This window comes from Nasonia vitripennis, chromosome 2, assembly GCF_009193385.2.
Source record: "Nasonia vitripennis strain AsymCx chromosome 2, Nvit_psr_1.1, whole genome shotgun sequence".
Taxonomy (NCBI): Eukaryota; Metazoa; Arthropoda; class Insecta; order Hymenoptera; family Pteromalidae; genus Nasonia; species Nasonia vitripennis.
In genome coordinates, this window is record NC_045758.1 from 8,228,598 (window position 1) to 8,248,912 (window position 20,315).

Here is a 20,315-nt window from a genome sequence, read left to right on the forward strand (position 1 = left end):
ATTTTAAAACGGCCAAGCGCATTTGCCGATTGTATTTTTAATGGGAGCCTCGACCGGTCGTCGGGAGGAGGCGGAAGCTTTTTACCCTCGCTGACAGGAGTTTATTCGAAATCATTTGAAATTAAAATCGTCCCTCCTCGATCACGCGCGGTGCGATACGTATTACAGGTTATAAATAACCAAGAGGATCGCTGTTCGTTTGGTATTGAGATGAAAAAGCGAGTGGATGGGATGACTTTTGAAATGCTTTGTGTGATATTCGATGATTTAAATTGAAGTTTTCTATGCATAGGGTGATTTTTCGCGCTTCGGGTGTCCAGGTAATTTCATGCTTTTTTGACGAACGTTATTTAACGAAAAACGCGTCAAGTAAAACAAGCTCTGTACTCGAAAGACGGATTCATTCGGCCAAACGCTCCCGATTAAGCGATTATACCCATAGCGAGAAACTAAAACAAACAAGAAGGAAAAAAATGCGGCGATAACGGGACGACTGTTTACACGATCCGGTAGCAGCCGTGTGTTTGCGCATTCCCAGCGCATCACGCGACACTTCCATATGCGCGAGTTACCAGAGTCCACCTATATGCATGCATACACCGCATCCGATTTTGCGCTACACCACGAGGCGTTAACTTTCACGCGCGCGTCATCGCTCAAACTTTGGCCGTGGGCGTGTCGTCGCTCGGCGCTTTTCAAAATATCCGAAGAAAAACAAGTTTTCACTTGGCAAATGCAGAGAGAGAGGGAGAACGTGTTATTTTGTTCCCGCGAGCGGACACCGCGCGCGCAGTGTTTGCCGAGGCCGCGGAATTCACAGCGAGCGAGCGAGCGAGAGATGGATAGTGGCCGAGCGAGTTTTGACGGGAATTTAAAATATTTGGAGCCGGAGTGTGGCGAGCGCGCGCAGCCAAGGCTCTCGAGTTTCGCGATGCGGCGTAGTCTAGCCGCCCCCGATGCTGCTGTGTGTCGGTCGGACGTTATCCAGGAGTGCTTTTCCTCTTAACTCGTGCCGATGGCTCGATGGGTATAAACGGCGCTTTCGTTTCGAGGGAGAGAGAGGAACGCGAAAAAGCAGCAGGCGCGCGCGAATGTTTTTTACCCATCACGCGCGCGCACGTACAATGTGGAATAATAAAATTGATTAAGCTCGCGAGCAGGGGGGTTGCGTTTCGATGCTTTTACTGCGCTCGAGCTTAATTGATGCGTGTCCGCCGAGCGTTTATTACGGGGATGAATATTTACGGGGGATAATGATAAAAAATTTATGTAGATTCCGGCGCGAAGCGCTGAATCTTGTTTACTGGCATGCTAAAAACATGTTTATGGTTATGGCCCGGGGGGGGGGGGGGGGGGGGGAGGAACGATACACAACGAAACCTAAACGATCCTCCGAAGCACGCCGTGGTATGAATTTTGAAAAAGGATCTAAGCGTTTCGCGAGCCTGATGCAGGCGGAGGAGAGAGAACAATAGCTGCACGTGAGGAATATGCTTTACCTACATATCGCGCGAATTTTCAAGTCAAGAGGAGTCAGAAATTAGGGCCTTAATAATAGAACGAGCTAATCGCAAATCAACTGCGAAACCCGGCGGTTAATGACAAAGTTAATGAATGGCGTGTGTCTTACGCTTGATTGAGTGGATTTAATGATACACTTAGTTTCCACTGGCCTATGTCATTGCACGAGCGCTTCCAATCGACTCAAACGGTGTAATACTAATAGAATCATTCACGACTGATTTGACTATACCCACATCGAATTTCCCTGTCAAACCTCGCGAAATGACCGCTGCTTACCCGCCATAAGTCGGCATTACAGGCGAACCGATTCCAAGTCCAATTACTGTTGCTAACTATGATATATGCTATGAAAATTTAGCATATCGCGAATTTAAACTATTCTCTCGTGCGAGATGATGCCTAACGACGAAAAAAGTGGTCTTTCCGAGAGCAGAGTATCATGCATACTATAAGATACGAAGATGCAATTTTCTTTAAAGCTCGGGAAAACGTTCTCAAGCTCCTTAAAAGTTTTTTCAGGAAGGGAGAGATAGCGCAGACCGGAGATCGAACGCGGCTCTTTTCGTAAGAAGCTTTTTAATGAATACTGAATTTTTGAAGCCTTTCCCCCATTGTAGCAGTCGGAAGAAGGAAGTCAATCAATAAGCAGCGCAAAGTTTTAACCTGCGCCTTCGAGGAATCGTACTTCCATCGCCGATCTTCCTCTCTCTGGGCTCTTTTTCGGGCTTTGAACTGCGACTTCAAACGGAAAGCTTGAGCGAGAGAGTGTTTCTCGGAATCGCGCCTTTTAATGTCGTACATAACGACAATAATACTCTCGAGAGCGAGGATCTCGGGGCGCAGTGCGTCGGTTAGATTTTCCAAGAAAAGCGTGTGTACGGCATCGGCGCCGGGCAAGTTAATCCTGCCAGCAATAAGCATAAGTGCAAAGCTCGCTCAGCTTTCTCGCGCGCTTGCGTATGCATAAGTACAGCTGAGCAGTCTTTACCGAGAGTCGTCGATCCGTAAAGTCGGTCGGACTGACGTCGGCTACACACTCACACACACGTGTACGTATAAACAAGACATACGCGCCAGCGAGCAAAACCGTGCTGCAAGAGTAGCATCACTGTGTGGGCTTGTATATATACGTATACAGCGACTCGTTGGCTTTGGCCTCTCTGCGAGCGCGCCGCAGCTTGTAAACCCTCCACGTGGTGTGTGGCCTCTTACACACACGAAGCTGCACCTGAATACTCGAGAGCTTGCGCGAGCGCGTAAAGTCCGGAGAGAGAAGAGCGTATATATACTGTAACGCTCGGCCGAAGCTACTCGAAAAGCTTTTATTACGAGACCGGCTAAGGGATTTTATTCGGGGATTTAATCTTTCCTGACGCACTGGAATGAACGAGTTCGCTCTCTTGTTTTTTTCCTATACTCGTCTTTTTTTTTCGACCTCGTACAGAGAGTGCCCGAGGAGAGATCGTTGTTTTGTGTGTGTGTATACGTGGGGCTTTTCCTTTTTCATTGCGCGAGAGGATGATGAGGATTAGCGGATGAGTTTGCGCTCGAACGATCGCGTGTTAACAATTAGGCGCTTGGATGAATACGATTCACTTTGCGTATTAAATACACGGTTTACCAAAAATATGGTTGGAATGCGTAGGTGTATCTATGTGTAATTATAGTTTTGCGGAACGCTGCAGAATTCGATCTTGTGGGAGTTCATGATTATTCAAACATTATTATTCGATACGCGCGCGTGTAGAGCGGGGCTATAATTAGCATTGATATTGTGTGTTACCGTAATATGCGCCGGATGGAATTTTAGAATTCGATATAGCTCTTGTGTTCGGCATTTTGATTTTCAAGAGACGCGTGGAGTACTATGAATTATTTAAATATCCCGCGCGCGATAACGATAAGCCGATATATTTGCATAGAAAGATGCACACACATTCGTGCAAACATCCAAATATGTAAATAGCGCTGAATCGAATATCTATCATGTGCAGCTTGTTATATTACGTATAAGTGTCTATAATTCCCGATGCGTAATATAAGCCCTGTGTACCAAAACTTGATATCCATACGAGGAAGTTTATAATAAACGTTTAAAAAATAATTTTTTCCATGGACTTTCTCGTGCACGAGACTTCGGGAATAGCTCTGCCGCACTTCACATATCCGCTGCTGCACAGACGATCGTGATTAAAATCCCATGACCCGTAGAGTTAGCAGTCTCAGCGTCTCCCTCGCGCTCTTTCCCCTATATAGTGCGCGCGTTGCCGCACCTATGCAAACACGAGAGCCGAGCTTATACACAGCGAGCGTCTATACACATAACGCAATCTCGGTACACGCGTTTACTCGCGTTTACTCCCATCCGGTCTAATAGTTATAATCATTTGATTACCTGCAAAAATCAATTTGCCTTCGGTTCGGCCCCTTCCTCTCACTCTCTCCGCTCGACATATCGAAAGTTGTGTGCTCGGAGTATAATGGAGTATCGATTTATCGGCGGCAAACTGCGCATAGCCGTGATTAAAATTTGACGGATTAGCCGCGAGCGCGCTGCTCTCCGCGTATAATGGGATAATATTTAATCGATAACAATCTCTCGCGCGCGATCGAGTTTTAAAAACCGATTGGCAAACGAGCCTCGCTGTGTACGTATACTATATGTATACTATATGTATGTACGTGTATCTCGACTTGCTTCCAGTCAATCCGAGCGGCGAGCCGGCGGTGCAGTCAGAACGACCCGGGGCTGCTTTGCCGGCTAACGATCGCGACAAGGCCGATCAACAGAGGCAGCAACAACATCAACAAGGACCAGCAGCACCAGCACCAGAGGGTCAACAATCAGAGGAGGAGGAGCAGAGGCCAGTGGCACCGGGCTCGCGCAGCAGCCTCTGCCGCATCTGTCGGGCCTCGTCCTGGACCAAGGAGCCCCTCATCTCGCCCTGCAGGTATGCACGCGTACACGTAACAGGCGACGGCCGTGTGTATAGAGAGGAAGCCGAGCTGTTTAGAGACAGCTTGATGAACTGCGGCTTATGCGATGCACTGGCTGGCTTTATTGTTGTTGACGATTGATCGGTTGAGAGAGAGAGAGAGAGAGAGAGAGAGAGAGAGAGAGAGAGCCGGGGATCGCTGTAACGCTGATCTGAGGCGATTTGCGACGGATTTGATTGTTGGCCTTGCGGTGAAGTATCCGGGTTAGTGCGATGTAATCTTGCGTGTTTGTTGGATTGAGGCTATGCCTCGGACAAATGTTGCTGCTTGGATCTGTCTGTAACGGCATAGCTCGACCTTGTCGACATCGTCGCTCTTTTTCTTTTAAAGGTGCAATACCTGTTTACCTGCGAGTCTCTCATAATGCATACAACTCCTTCTTCTTAATTCATCCTCTTAAACGGCAAAGCACTCACTCACGTCTCTTTGAATATCACCAGCTCTCTCGGCGTACTTTCTCGTTTTCCCGGCCGGGAGACTTCTCATATCCTTTGAGGCGAACGTTATTTGTCCTCGCGGCGCACACACACATAAGCTACACGCATATAGAGAGAGGAAAGACGCGGATGAGGCCGCTTACGCTGCCTGGCGTTCGCTTCTTATGAGAAGAGGAGGTAGCTCTGCTTCGAGGGTAGAGAGAAAATCTGATTTTCCCAGCTAGCGAATTCGTCGTCTTCGTCATCACGAGAGCTTGCGCGACGCAGTTTTGAGTAGACGTACATAGAGCTTGCGTGTAGCTCCTATACCATTCATCGTGCTCGCGCATCAGAGACGAAATTTAACGCTCAAGCGCAAGCCAGGGATACGTTTTATTAATTATTTACCGGTACGGCGACGCTTTACCTCCTCACTCTCTCTCTCTCTCTCTCTCTCTCTCTCTCTCTCTCTCTCTCTCTCTCTCTCTCTTTCCTCGGCGATATTACGAGGCAGCTGCCGGCGCTGCGATGCGCTAAAGCGGAACTTTGAGCGCCTTTTAAGTGCAGCGCGTTCTCCCGCTGTAATTTTCTATATGAATTGCTGGGAATCACGAGAGCTGAGAGCTTCCGCTGCAGGCGCTGTGTTTCAGTTGCGCGCGTTAAATTAGCCGGCCTGTCAAGGCTCTCTCTCTCCTCTCTCTCTCTCTCTCTCTCCTCTCTCTCTCTCTCTCTCTCTCTCTCTCTCTCTCTCTCTCTCTCTCTCTCTCTCTCTGCCTCCGACGACAAACGGTTGCGAGCTCTGCCATGCTGCTGTTATACGTGGCGCTTTTTCAGTCTCGACACGCGCCCGATTAGATTTCACGTTACACACCACTTCAAGCATTCTGACAACCATTTCGAGCATATGCGTTTCTTTGTTGAGCTTATTTCCCCGAGAGAGAGAGAGAGAGAGAGAGAGAGAGAGAGAGAGAGAGAGAGAGAGAGAGAGAGAGAGAGAGAGAGAGGTTATTGAAGAGAATTTCTTAGGCTTTTGCTACATTTGCACTCCGCGAAGCTCTTCGTTATAAAGTTGGGCTCGTCACTAGGGCTCCTTCGCTTCCTTCCTCTGTTATATTAATGAGTTTGTTAAAGTCAATAAGAATCTCGCTCTTATATTATTCTAGTCGGATATTCTCTGCTGGCTTTCACGGGAGAGAATGAAAACTTACATAGGTCAGCGGTGTCAAATAGGAAAAGTTTCCGCGTGCGTGCAGTGTGCACCTGGGGAGCGATAACGAGATTTTTTACAATGCGGCCTTTGTAACGCCACGAGTTATACGCTTGTAATTATACAGCTTATAACATATTCTTGTTAAAGTTCGCATTTGCATAGTTGATACAAATGTTTTACGCCGAGGCTTTGTTGGCTTTTGATTAAAATTAGCGAACCGTTGGAATCATAATTCTCGATTATCGCTTTGATGCGCCGCGCGCGTCCATCGTTGAAATAGTTACGGTATGTTTGTTGGCATTCGATTAAAAAGCAATTAATTCATCGCTGTTTTCTTGAAAATTTAAAATTACCTGCGCTTCGGTGCAAACAGACCGCAGAGTTCGGCTATATATAGAGCGAGCTCGATTAACATTTTAAAAAAGAAAACGAAGGAGGAGAAGTGCTCCAGCTAACTCAGCCCCTTTACCCGCCGCCTAATCCCTCAATGGTAATATCCTTGTGCGGCTTAATGCACTTTCCAAGTTTTCGCATATCCTCTCTCTCTCTCTCTCTCTTTCGCTCTCTCTCTCTCTCTCTCTCTCTCTCTCTTTCTCTCTCTCTCTCTCTCTTTCTCTCTCTCTCTCTCTCTCTCTCTCTCCTGCATAGAGCGCTCGCGAATACGTATACATATACATAGTGGGGAGAGACGATTCGAAAGCGAATTTTTCGTTTCAAGATGCAAGGGGACCCAGGCTCACGTGCACCTCTCCTGCCTGGAGCGATGGCTGAACCAATCCTGCCGTAACTACTGCGAGCTCTGCAACTTTCGCTACAACGCACTCGAGACGCCGCGTTATGGATGGTTTGCTGAACTTTCAATAATTGACGGGGCCGAACCGTTAAAGTCCCCTCTCTGCGCGACTCGAGTCTCGCTGCATATTACAACCCCCCCCCCCGCCGCCCCCCGATCGAGACTCTCGATATATAATCGATGGAGTCGCGAAGGGGTTTTACTCTGCGGCGCCGAGTCTGTCTATATCTTTTTTTTTTTATTCCGCTCTTCGAACGACTGATGCCCTGCCGCGTTGCGACCCTCGCAGGTTCGAGTCGCTGAGAATCTGGGTCAACCATCCGCGTAACAGACAGCACATCAGGACGGACTTTTTGATATTCGCGCTGCTCACCGTTTTCACCGCCGGATTGTCGAGTGTCTGTTTGCTAGGTTATCAAAGTATATATAATACACGTTTCTCTTTACTTTATCTTTTCATTGAGTAAGAATTATTATTATTGGAATTCTCACCGGTGTGTAATTAATTTTTTCAAACTGCTGCCTTTTTTTAGGAACGCATCACTTCGTGCTCGAGGGCACCAGAGTCGGGTTCTCCGAGACGTGGACCAGAGTAGCCATCGCCGTCTTCATGGCCATAGCCATTCTAGGCTACAGCGCCTGGGTTTATCTCTTGATAAAGGTAAGCGAAAAGAACGCCACAATTACGTCGTACTATATCGTATCGACTCTCAAATTCGCACACGAAATCGAAAACACTCGCTAATTGATATTTTTCCTGCGCCACTTCACCATCACGTACAGCCATTAGCAGTACTGCATCAGCGCTGCGCAAACAGAGAAAACAAAATATCCTCACACAGCCCTGCAGGCGCACAGAGAGTACACTAAGGGAAAAAGGAATCCTTGACACAAAGGAGAATTCTTAACTGTTAAGAAAATTGGATTAAAATTAATAAAATAAAAAAAAATGGATTAAAATATGGAGAAATCCAAGCGTCTTAACAGTTAGGTTTTCAGATTTTTGAATTTTCGTAACTTTCTTTCCATCGACGTAAAATCACTAGCACTTTATAATTACTTGTTTTCACTTCTTATTATCATTTAGTATCGCTCTGAGACTATTCGATGTTGAAAGATTCTTTGTTTTTGCAAGATATATTAGAATGATAGCACGATAGGTATCATACGAATATAACCTTACAGATAACCCCGCTTTTCTGTGTGCATGAAACTATCACAAAAGTATTTATGCATACAGAATCTTCGACTTCATCGAACAAGCCCTACGATATTTCAAATGTTGTGCATCAATATGCTTTCTTCCAGGTACGTAAAAAAAGCATATCACGCGTGAAATAGTATAAACGCATGTATACGGGTCTCCGATTGCAGCCGACACGTTTCGACGCCTCGCGTAGTCGCGTGCCGACGAGTCGCGCTGTTGCTGCACTCGGTCGATAAGTTTTTACCGACAGTGCGCCACAATCGCTCAAAAATTCCTAAATCCTTAATAGTTAAGAATTCTTCTCTTACTACGAAGAAATTTTCGTTTGTAACAAATACATGAAAAATAAGCTGTGGTTAAGTCGCGAATCCTTTGCGACAAGGATTCTTTTCTCTCAGTGTATAAAAGCGAGGCCCGCGCACACAGCGAGAGCAAACAATTTTTACAAGCAAACAGAGTTACAGCCCCGGCCGACGAGATTTTCCTCATTCACCGACATTTTTCAGGATAACAATGCGCGCGCGCGAGAGCGAGCGCCCCGGATGAGGCTGCTGCAGAGCGTGCTCGCGTATATTTATACTCGGTTCTCGTAAAAATTTTATTTTTGACTCTCGCCCCCCGCAATCCGATCAACTTAACGAGGCATTTCTATTTGAAATTCAAATCTTATTTGGCCGCCGCGCGCTTGCATTTCTTCTTTATTTTTCCCCTCGTCCCGAGATGCGTCGCACAAGCGCGGGGATGCATTCTCGTTTCCGGAGCGGCCGAATGATCTCGCACATACTCGAGAGAGATAGAGATAAAGAGAGAGAGAGAGAGAGAGAGAGAGAGAGAGAGAGAGAGAGAGAGAGAGAGAGAGAATATCCGGGATCAGCAAACCGGATTAAAGGGAGCCCACCTCCCGAACGTTTACCCATACCTTCGTCTGCCCTTCCTCGCAGCAGCCCCCTTTTCGTTTCTGTCTTGCTCGTACTCGCGTGCGCCGAAAACCGCTCTCGAGTTTCTGAGATTCCGTGAAGTACGCGAGCTTGCGCGCGTGCTATCCTGGGCCATGGGTGTTTCTATCCCTTTTACTGATGCCAGGATTATATCCACACTTTGAAAGCTTAGACGGTATCTCTCTGTGTGCACGTACGTGACGATATTTTCTGCACTCGTTTTCGATCGAGGCTATTTCGTTGCTCGTGATTTTGCAACATTTTGCTCATTATATTGGTTTGCCTAAGACTTGTGTGCTTTTAACTGAGTGTATCAATCAAACAATTATGTGTAAAGATGAATGGTAAAAATTGTTTGTTCACGTTCGGCTGCGCACCCACGAGAGGTTAATACTATACGCGGAATAAAAATAAAAGGGCGAATCTCGCTGGTAGTCAAAAATATGTTTACAACGAACGATTATTTTTATCCCGACTTATGTAATACCAGGTCCCCGGGGGAGAGTTTCGATTTTCCAGAAAGAAAAACAATAAGCTTGAACAAACACGTGTCGAATTCGCCTTAAAATAACAACGGACTTAAAATAACAAACAAGCCAAAAAAAACTGCTTCAACAATGCCGATGGTTATGCCATAGTGACATGAACCTACGCGGTAGAAAGGCGCGCGAAACGCCAGAACTCGCCAGATTCCGCGTTATGATTTCTGACTCGTGGGAAAATAACGATGAGCACGCGAGATGGCTCGAGGCGCAGATGACGATAACAACTCGCGCACGCGCTCAGCCGGATGTTAAAGCACTGCTGCCGCTGCTGTATAAAGTACGCACGTGTGGCGCTGCTGCTGTATTGGACTCGTACTTACTTTTGCTAATGGCGTGACAGGCCACGTGCGGCACCGGAGGGAATTAGAGACCGTATGGTTGTTACTTAGTTTTTTCTCCGAGGAATCTCTGATTGACATTAACGTTTCTTAGTTGCGGTATAAACCAAATTTCCGGCGACGAGAGCGGAGCAAACTAAATCGCAAACATCCCCACTAATGGAAGACAAAGCGTGCACCGGTGGAAAAGCCAGCCAAAGCAAAGCCAAAAGGGTGCTGGAAAAAGTTGGGCGAAAGTATCTTTTGAAATTTCGAGAGGCAGTCGGCTCGGCTTCCGACGACGCTCCAAAGCGGCGCACGGCCGCAAATTAAAACGAATTTCGGACGGGCGCTGCTGCCAGACTCCAGCTTTTCATTCAAGCGCTCAAAGCGGAAACGCGCGCGCGTTGAAACAGTCTTGTCGCTGTTGTCCATTTCTACGCGAACTCGAGCGCCAGTTCAGCCGCGAAATTAAAAGTCCGATTTTTCGGCTGAACTGCGGTATACACCGTCGTTTAGGCTGGAAATACTTTATCTGCTTTTCCCGCAGTTCAGGTGTAAACGCAATCTATATACTTCCATCGAATAGGGAATCAGATACCGATGCGCGCAGAGTTGGCGCGAACATTATACGCGATGAGAGAGAGAGAGAGAGAGAGAGAGAAAGAGAGAGAGAGAGAGAGAGAGAGAGAGAGCGCAGTGATAATACAGAATGTCGACACTCGATCCAGCGACCGCGAAGCGCGATTCCCTTATCCGACCCTTCATCGCGTCTCAGCGACATCGACAAAACACGCTGTCGCCGCACGCGTATCGCGTTCACCTATAATCCGATATTCCATCGACAGCACCTCTCCTGGCCTTCTTTCGCGGTATTATCGGCAGTGAAGGACCGTTAAAACAGCGCCGCGCATCACCGCTGGCTTTTTAGAGCCGAAAGTTCCGGTGCATCGGAGCTTGCGAGCTCTCAAAGGGCCCCCGCTCTCTCGTCGACGGTCATTGGGGTTTCGCGCATCGCTCTCGCCGTATAAACGTCGGTATACACAATGACTACAGCGGGAGAGGGCCGTTCGGTGAAAAGGAGCGCCGCCGCAGAGTAGAGAGCGGTGCCACGGCGAGAAAGAGAGAGGGACACACGAGGGAGCGTATGCGGCTCATCGGGCACATTTACAGCACGCGAAAATGGACAGCCAAGCACTCGGAGCTTTATCGATTGCCTCCGATGGGGGGGAGTGCGCCGAATGGCCCGCGTTCATGTACGCACGCCTGCGTTGGCCTCCTCTCTCCCTCTCGTTTTAGCCATCCCTCTGGCGCTCGTATATATGTGTACAGAGAGAGAATCGCGCAGCCGTATAGCCCGAGAGCGATTAATTCAGAGGGAGAGAGAGCGAGAGAACGTGGACCGGGCACGCGCGGCCGGCCGATGTGTCCATTGCTTTAATTAAACGAAAATCAATTAAACACGAGATGGCAAAAGGGGGAGGGAGGGGAGGATAGAGAGAGAGAGAGAGAGAGAGAGAGGGACGGCGGTAAAGCTGCTGCCGGCAATGGGGCGCCGCGGCTATATACCGGCAATGACATACGCGTGATTCATGTTTCGCCGATAGCTTATGGCTCGCTCGGCCGCGAGCGCGCAGCGACAATGAGAATGAACGGACTACTGCTGCCGCCGCCATTGCTGGCTGCTGCGGACTAGATTTTGTTATTGGGCTGTGCCACTTTCGCGAATCGGTATACGTGATTCGAGAAAATTTCGAAACGCTACACCAGCTTGGGCAAATCCTCTAGCAGTAGACGAAACACGTAGTTTTCTTTTATGCTTGTGCGGCGTTTGAACGCTTTTTATAGCCCCAGCCATGAAAGCTGGACGACTCTCAATTTTTCAATCAACCGAGGCGCCGATCGCACGTCAGCCGCCTTCGCTTTATGATGCAACGATGCATTTGTTGGTTTTTGTCAAATTTGGCTCGCGTTTGCATGCAGATGATGCGACCCTGTCCGACGCGTTGTTTCTTCGATCGATGTCACTTGACGCGCGACGACGAGGCTTTGATACATGAAACATGACCTTAAACAATCTGGACGAGATGCGATCATGCACGAGCACGTGCGCGCGCTTCGAGTGTGAAATCAGCTTTCGTCCACACGTTTGCAAAAGTATGGTTCTTAAATATACTCACTTTGCTAATTAGTCGGAAATTGAAATGTGGAGCTTCCACGGACACTTACCTGAAACAGAAATAAATTAATTTGAAAATCGCTGTCGCATACACACGCGCTCCTTAGTATACAAAACAGTACAAAGTAATGATACATCGTGGAAATTTACTAAATACGTAAAATTCAGGGGGATAAACTCGACGCACCCGCCCTCCCTTCCCCCGTTAAGCACTCAAATTAAATTTTCCATTCGCAATCGCAAAAAAGCTCGCATCTTCCTCTCTCTCTCTCTTCATCATCAGTAGCGACCAAATCCGCCCCGTAATATCTCCCATCCGCTCATATAAATTTCATTCTCCTCGCGATGGCTCGATCGAGCAAAAAACGACGAGTCGGTTCAAAATTAGTCGAAAAGTATACTCTCGCTGCCTCTCTCCCGAGGGGCCGAGAGGAAAGAGTGCATCGGCTGATGTGCCTGCACGAGAGTATAACTAATCCGGAGCTATCGAGCCATCCGAGTATGAAAGGGAGCTGTCGGGCCGAGTATTAGCTGATGCGCGCATCGATCGCATCGAGCCGAGTGAATTTCGAATCGTAATTCAGCGGAAGGAAAAAGTATTTCCCGCCAGCAGCCGGAGTTCGGTCACATCATCCATATAGAGATAGAGAGGCAGATGCCGAGGGTACTCGTATAACGTTATATACATGTATACGGCGAGGCAAAAAGCCGGGAAAAGGAGGAGTCGTCGGCAGATATGAAACGAAAAGAAATGAGGCGAGTAATGAGTATTGTCGGCGCGAGGGGGAAGTACGCAGGGGACGTGCGCGCTGCGGCGCCGGTAGTTTTCTGCTTTACGCGCGCACGTGCGCTTGGAAATTGCCGTTCCGGGGAAATAAAATTTTCGCGACGTCGATCGACCGCTCTATACATACATACACAGCCTCGCGCGAGGAAATCTTTAATTGCGACGACTGCACGCGCGTAGAGAAAAAAAGTCGAGAGCTGACGGTGGTAGTAGTCGTTTAGCCGTAAGTGGACTCTTAATGAATTTAATACGCGGAGACTTTGGATATAACCGAATGCGCGTTACTCGCCCTCGAATTTCATTTCTCCACGGTCATTTACAATTAATTTCACTTCGCGTCGAATTATCGACTCGTAGAGCGTGTCGCTCGTACTGTAGCTCGCTGTCTCTCGCGCGCGACCCGGTGTGTTCCATCACGCGATAACGGAAAAATAAATTGCGCGCGCGGGTACAACGAAGAATTCAATTATTTTAGCCGCGTTTTTTCATTGTTGCCGAAGGAGATGGGCTGGTTGTTATTATTGAGCTAGCGCAAGGCTTTCGTATTGAAAATCTGAATCAATGAACGTAACGGGCGTAAGCTGACCGAACACAGCTGTCATTCCATGATTATTCCCCTCTTACAAGCCGAGCCCTTTATGAACCATACAGACCTCGACAAAAAAGTCCAATTAATTAGCGGTCTCGGAGATATTGAAACGTTTGCTATCGTTAATTAATCCTTCGCAGCACTCGCGCGTGTCCCGTGTATCCCATCTCTCAGCCGCTTCCATAATACGCGAGCGCAGTGCTCTCATTCGAAATTCCAGGCGTGAAGTTCGGCAGCCCTCTAGCGCCTAGAATAATTCCGCTGCAGCGCAAAGCCTCCCGCTACACACACACACGCGCGCGCGCGCGCGCGTATACACGTATAGCCGTAAGCTCGGGTGAAGAAGGGAGGAGGAAGAAGACGACGAAGACGAAGAAGAAGAGCGACGCGAGTAGTTAATCTCGTGGTGCCATTCAAGATTTTTACGTGCTGAATTTAAATGGAGCATCGCGAGTCTTTTCAAGTCCCCGCACGTGATTGTACCTTTTTTTCGCCGCCGCGTGTAACGGAATTCCGAGGGCGCACACACGTGCGTCTTTCGCGATTGGGGAAGCTCTTAAAAACGGCCTCTTTATTCCTCTGAATCGCTGCGGGACAACGGGGTCGACTATAAAAACCAAGAGTTGCGCGAACAATGCACTCGCGTGTATGTACCGCGCGGTAATATGCAGCTTTCACAAGCCTCTCGCTCTCTCACTACTGCAAGCCCTTTTTATTCGCAGGTTGTTCAATTCCCGCTCGTTTGCTCGTTCTGCGCTATACGAGGGCCGCGGGATTCGGCTGATAACCCAATTATGCAAGCAGCGAGTCTACTTTGGCGGGCGAGCTTATGTTTTGATTTATTCTTTCGAGGGTCATTTCGTCGCGCGTAACTTTTTTATTTTTTTGGGATGATTCTTGATTTCGTCAAGCACTACTCTAAATCCAGTAATCGCTTTTTGCTACTTTCCCTTCGTGTGCGCTAATGCAATTATACAGAAAGCATTAGCCGATTTAATTAAAATTTGACGATACAATTCAATTAACGCGATTCGCCAAACACTGTTTCATTTGAATTAGCCTTTGGGTAGCAAAACTACTGCGTACCTACAGTTGCCATACTCTTTTCCCTAGATCCGGTGTTGGGTTCCCGCAACGTTCTCTTTGTGTGCGACAAATAAATTACGACAGTTAAATGTCGACTGCGATGCTCGTATGTGAACGAAGGAATGTGGATTACAGCATTTCAAGTGACTCTCCGTTTAAATCACTTTTTCCTAGATTCGGTGATCGTAAAATTGCATTATATCAAACAAATAAATAATACATCTTTCCGTTCCCTCAAAGTGAAATAAGGTCGCTTACTCTAAATAGACAATAAAGAGTTTTACACACCCTCCCCGCTATTTACGCCATTTATACGCTTTGTTCGTTTTTATTAGTTGAGCTTTACGCGACGACGGCAGCCGCTGCCCTCATTTTCACTTTACCCCCCGGTAATCATTTGCCGTCGAGGGCGATTCTCCCTCGCTCTCACTCCTGCGGGACAATTACGAATATGGTTTTCGGAGAATACAACGGGGGTATTTCTTTTATAGCCGTTTGCGTATCGCGGCGTTTATCTGGCCGTTATTATTTTGGCCCCGGCGTTACTGCTGCCGCACGAATCGCCGGATTTGTCAGATTTATGCAGATTCGAGGGACCGGGGGAGTAGCCTCGTATAAAAAATAGACGCGCGAGAGAGGACCTCTGGCGCGAATGCGTTTTCTCACCCGGCGCGCGTTTAATGAATTTAATGGGATGCCTTTGTTGATATTGTACAAACACTGCGGCACGGCGGAAGCTCGGGCGTCGACGCTATTTTTCTAGGCTGATTATATTACGTACGCGCCAAATGATTATGGTGAGTCGTTTGCATTTTGTATTGTCGCAGCGCTACCTCGTTTTGTTTGCGCTCACGTGCGGTCCCTTTATATATTATTATGTTAAGTGTTAGGATTAAAAAATTAGAGCAATACAATTTATCGTACGAAGTAAAAATCCCAAAGGTAGTGCCCAAGGAGAGGGCATTTATTGACATTTTTTCGTCCTCGTTAACCAGCAAAGTGGTTTAATTTAATTGACTCGCATAATTTATACGTGTGCTGGAGAGGACATATCTCTTCCGAATAATACACGTCAAAGCAATAATTTTTGCTATCGCCTCTGCTCTCGCGATTGAAATTTTATAAAGCTTATCGCGGTTAAAAAGACCCTTTTCGGTTTATCAATAAAGCCAGCCCGCTGCGCGCGTACGGTCGTCATTTAAAAGGCGATTTAATTGGCTGTTAGCTTTATAACGCATGAAATCGATTTTTCATGAAAAGTACGCGCTATTCAGCTTGATTACGTTCTGCAACTTCATACGCTGCGGGATGAGAGAAAGAGAGAGAGAGAGAGAGAGAGCTTTCATGACAGCTTGCTTGAATAAATTCTGCAAACATATATTATCGTTATTATAAATCGGCTCGCGTCAATCGATATTGATCATTCGAATGGGTCGATTTTGAGCAATCCACGCCAGCTTTGCGAAGCTGCTTTCGAATTGTAACATACGCTTCAAAGTAAAGTAAAATTAAAACTCGGCATAAAATCGGACAGCAAAATCTTTTTTTTTTTTTTATAAAATGTAGTCTTCGCCGCAGTTAACGATGTATACTTATAGAGCTAACAGTTTGCCGACAAAGAAAGCTCGGCTCTTAATCGCCTCAGCAGCTCTCCGATGCTTCTCGGAAACGTCCCCAGCAAGCCCCGAGGGCAAAAGTTCTCTCTCTCTCTCTCTCTCTCTCTCTCTCTCTCTCTCTCTCTCTCTGTGTGCCGCGATGCAGTCACAGCGGCGTAAAAGCGACCAGACGATCCTTTTCGGTCGGCGGCGCGACACGCGCTAAATGACGTAAAAGGAGATCGCGTGCTGGCGGCAATCATCCGGTCGCTCGCTTGACCAAAAGTCGCGTCTCGCTTTCTTTCTCTCTTTCGTTCTCTCCGTTCGTACATGCGCGCGCGGAGACTTTGTTTCTTTTTCGACCCTCTTTGGGCTCCTTTGACCGCGAGGCTGATTCTGAAGCCCGCGGCCGAGAGCCAAATGGATCGAGAATCACGGAGCCCTGCAGCAGTCAACCGGCCGAGGTTTACGAGGCGAGGAAACGGAAAAAATAAGGGCGGTGTGTGTCGCCGACGGAAGAGGGCTGGGAAGAAAGATTCGATTGAGACGGGAATCATTGCTCGCTCGGCGTGCGACTGCTTGACATTGCCGATCGGTCATCGGGAAGCCTTGCCTGGAGCCAGAGGTGCGCTGTTAAGGCAAAGGGTTCACGTTCCGAGGACTGGGACAGATTAATCATTCGCTATACATACTGTGTGGAAAGAAGAATGGGTTATAATTTATAATCCACGGATATGGGTACTTCTACGTTTGACTGATATTATTTCTCGAAAGTATTAGTCAAAACAAGGTAGACCGCAACGCATTCTGTGTTTGAAGTTGGAAAATAATAATTTTACGAAAAATGAACGAATGCGAGCAACAATTCAAAGAATCGATTATTGTATTTAATTTGAATCTACCTTAAAAAGTATTGAAATTACTTTTAACCACTTCGGTATCAGGGTAGAAGTAAATAAAACGAGCTACGATTGGTCAAAGACGATTAACCGCAAGAATTCTTAGAAAAACAGTAGTCAAAGTCGAGCTACGAAAAAACTTCTAGCTAGCAACATCAGGCGCAGTCGAAGCAGCAGCAGCAGTGGCAGCGGAGGCAAAAGCTCGTCCGACGGTTGCACGGAGCGCGGAGCGGTCGAGCGAACTTTTATGACGTCGATCGTCCGGAAGAACACGCCGAGGTTCCGGCGCGGAACTTGTCACGACTCTATTAAGCTCCTCCGGGCTCGATATGCACTCTCTCCCTTCTCTCTCGAACTCGTATAACTCGTAAGGACGCTCGGATTTCATTCTTCTTCGTCTCCCGGCCGCACGCGGCCTTGTTTTTCCCCATTTTTACCGAGAGCGAGCCTTGCACCAGTTCCCACGACTTTTTCCTCCGCAATCTCTCTCCTCGCGCGCAGTTTCACTTGCCTCTCTCTCCCACTCTATACGTGTTTCCCTCGGCAACTCGTTCGGCTCGCGGTCAGCAGCCGCAGTCTTTCTCCGTCTTTCTCGAGCTCTCGGCGGCGCGATATAAGGGCGGCTGCTGGTCACCGCGGCGAGAAAGACGTATAGCTATAGCCTATATATATATATATATATATCCATCCTTTCCCCTCCACTGGAGATTCCTTCTCCCTCTTCGTCTCGTTCGTCCTGCAAAAAGCGTCGGCTCGCATTTGTTCCGCCTGAAATGTGGAATCTCGGCGACGTGTCGCGGTGAAACTCGAGGCTTGCTCTATCGTTATCCCATTAAAATTATGACATGTGCGGGGGGAGGGGGCAAATGAAGAGAGCACGAGCGGGACGGAATAGACTACCCGCGCAAAGTGGAAAGGGAGAGACGGAGTAGGTGTGTGGAAGGTATATAGGGAGGGACTCCTGGTACAAAGCAAGGAAGTTTACCCAGATGCGCGGAGCTCCGCGGCGCGAGGGAGGAAGCGAGAGAAGCCGGGCTACCGGTTGTCTGTTGGTTCTTGGGGGAATAGTTTGTTTTATTGCCCCTTCCGCTTTGTTCAATTCGCACCAGGCTGCGTTGTCGTCTCTTTCTCTCTCCCCGAGGACCTTCGAGAAGTTTGCCATTCATTTGGTAATTAGCATAAAGTTAATTTTTAATTGCCGAATGAAATTTATTAATTTGCATAGTCTCTCTCCCTTCCTTCTCTCCTCTCTCTCTCTCTCTCTCTCTCCATCTCGGCGCGGAAGAATTCCGAGTCGACGGTTTGCCTCGATTTAATTCTCCCGCCAGTGTTCGAGCTTTTGATTGAATATTCATGACACACTATACACTCGTTTCGTCGATTTTATCATTCGCACTCGTTATCGAGTTTCAAAACGGCCATGGAATCGGAATAAATATTTTAGCGTATAATCAGACTAATCAATAGAGGATAATTTTAAATGCGAGTAGCGGCGTATTTCTAGCAGCTCGCGCGCACTATACAAGCACCTCCGCTATTCACGTTGACGTCGATATATCTCTTTCGGATGTACGTCCCTCGTATATATAAAAATCCATCGGCCCAGAAATGAATTGATTCTCGAAGGCGCTGCACACCGCACCGCACACGCGACCCATTCATTGCGACGCGCTCAAAGAAACATTCAATAAATATTCCCACTCGAAGTTTCGAGCGCAAAAAGAGCAGAGAGCGAGAGAATGTGAAAGAGAGCAACCCGTGCAACTTCCCAAGGGTCTCTCTCTCTCTCTCTCTCTCGCTCCCTCTCTTTTCAGCTCTTCCAGCAGCAGCACTGCGGAGCCATAAAAATCAAAAGCTCACTTTGCTAAAACTCATTGAAAAATCACCACCGCTGCTCGCTGGAAAACTCGATATCACTTAGCTTCGGCACACACGCGAATCGGATACGGTTATACGTTCGGCGCGATCATCCGAGCGAATGTATACATATACTATATACGTATAGCAATTTAATTTGTCCGAAGAATCAGGCGACGCCGTGGTATCGCTGGTGGCGCGGTACCGTCAACGTTCGCCTCCTTCTCGAGCCGGAGCTTCGACTGCACGACGGAGCGAACGCCGTCGACGATGAGCACCGATAGAGCTACCACTGCAGTGCTCAGGGCTAACTGCGGGAGAAATTTCGCCGCGCGCTGCGTCGATATTCCCAGGTAAACCCGAAACGATCGGAAAACGTTTATACGTACGGATCGCTACTTCGCTGTAATGCTCATGTGTGTGTGTGTGTGTGTGTGTGTGCGTAGGTGGAAGGAAAAATTGGTCGATTCAAGAAGAAATTAGCCGCGTTAGTGTTATCGCCCAGTGTGCCATTACTGGCTTATCTGAGAGAGGAAATTTTTCGCTGCACGTTTTTACATGCGGAATTTTTTCATCGAAATTCGCTGAATTATTAATAAAAATGAAATGACGATTCCGAGCGTACTGAAAATGTGATAACTTTGTTTACGCGTTTCATATTCGCTCAAAAGCCAATTTCAAGCTTTATTTTCTCGATACGCCCCACACGCCAGTAAACACTTTCTACATACACACCCAACCGATTAATTTTTTCCCCTTTTCCACCGACCAAATGAAAATTAAAGTTATCGGCACATCCAGCAATCGACCTCGTTACACGAAGCCCGCGCGCGCGAGCAAACTCCGTTAAAATTTGGCTACGCGTAGTGTAATCCCACAAATTAACACTGCACAGAGCAACGTTCCACCGCAGTATACAGCTCGAATTTCCAAAGGAAAAACTTCGATAATTCACCAATTCGATAGTACACCCGCAGTACATTTCGATCTCTTTAACGAGCAAACCGAACCGAATGCAAATTTCTCATTACTTCGGGCAAATATCATAAGTAGCTTTCCGTCGACCGCATCATTATTACGTAGTCTGCAGTGCGGCAGCAGCGGGTTTTCATACGCGCGGCTTGTATACACTCCTCGACCAAAGTTACACGGCTCGCCGAACCCGAGGCGAAAGACGCAGTGCAGCAGCAGCAGCTCGTTGACTTCGATCTCTTCGACGAGCTGCGGCAGCAGCAGCAGCAGTATAGCAGCTCGCCTCGTAATCGAGGACCTACTTGTAATTAAATTGCTACTCAGGAATTACTCGGGCTCCGCACTTCTTGTTCAGATGCGCCTCTTCGTGGAAAATCGTATTCTGACCCTAATTGATTGGCCCG

At 47.7% G+C, this 20,315-nt stretch overlaps 2 protein-coding genes across 15 annotated transcripts in view; one reads left to right on the forward strand and one right to left on the reverse strand.

Moving 5' to 3' along the window:
- Positions 1-20,315, reverse strand: part of LOC100119453 (zwei Ig domain protein zig-8) — a 236,268-nt gene that overhangs the window by 96,673 nt on the left and 119,280 nt on the right. The window lies entirely within an intron of this gene.
- The window catches only part of LOC103316393 (E3 ubiquitin-protein ligase MARCH3-like), a 38,301-nt gene that overhangs the window by 1,644 nt on the left and 16,342 nt on the right, over positions 1-20,315 (forward strand). For 2 of the 14 annotated variants that reach the window (XM_031923831.2, XM_008209863.3), the window contains exons 2-6: positions 4,229-4,475; positions 6,866-6,991; positions 7,230-7,360; positions 7,474-7,601; positions 19,107-19,292. In XM_031923831.2, coding sequence (XP_031779691.1) covers positions 4,229-4,475; positions 6,866-6,991; positions 7,230-7,360; positions 7,474-7,601; positions 19,107-19,223 — 749 coding nt within the window. In that variant the 3' untranslated portion in view covers positions 19,224-19,292. Of the gene's footprint in view, positions 1-4,228; positions 4,476-6,865; positions 6,992-7,229; positions 7,361-7,473; positions 7,602-7,723; positions 7,831-8,125; positions 8,287-19,087; positions 19,293-19,385; positions 19,560-20,315 lie in introns of those variants that run through there. The other 12 variants (XM_032596639.1, XM_008209865.3, XM_032596640.1 and 9 more) reach the window with 11 other exon arrangements.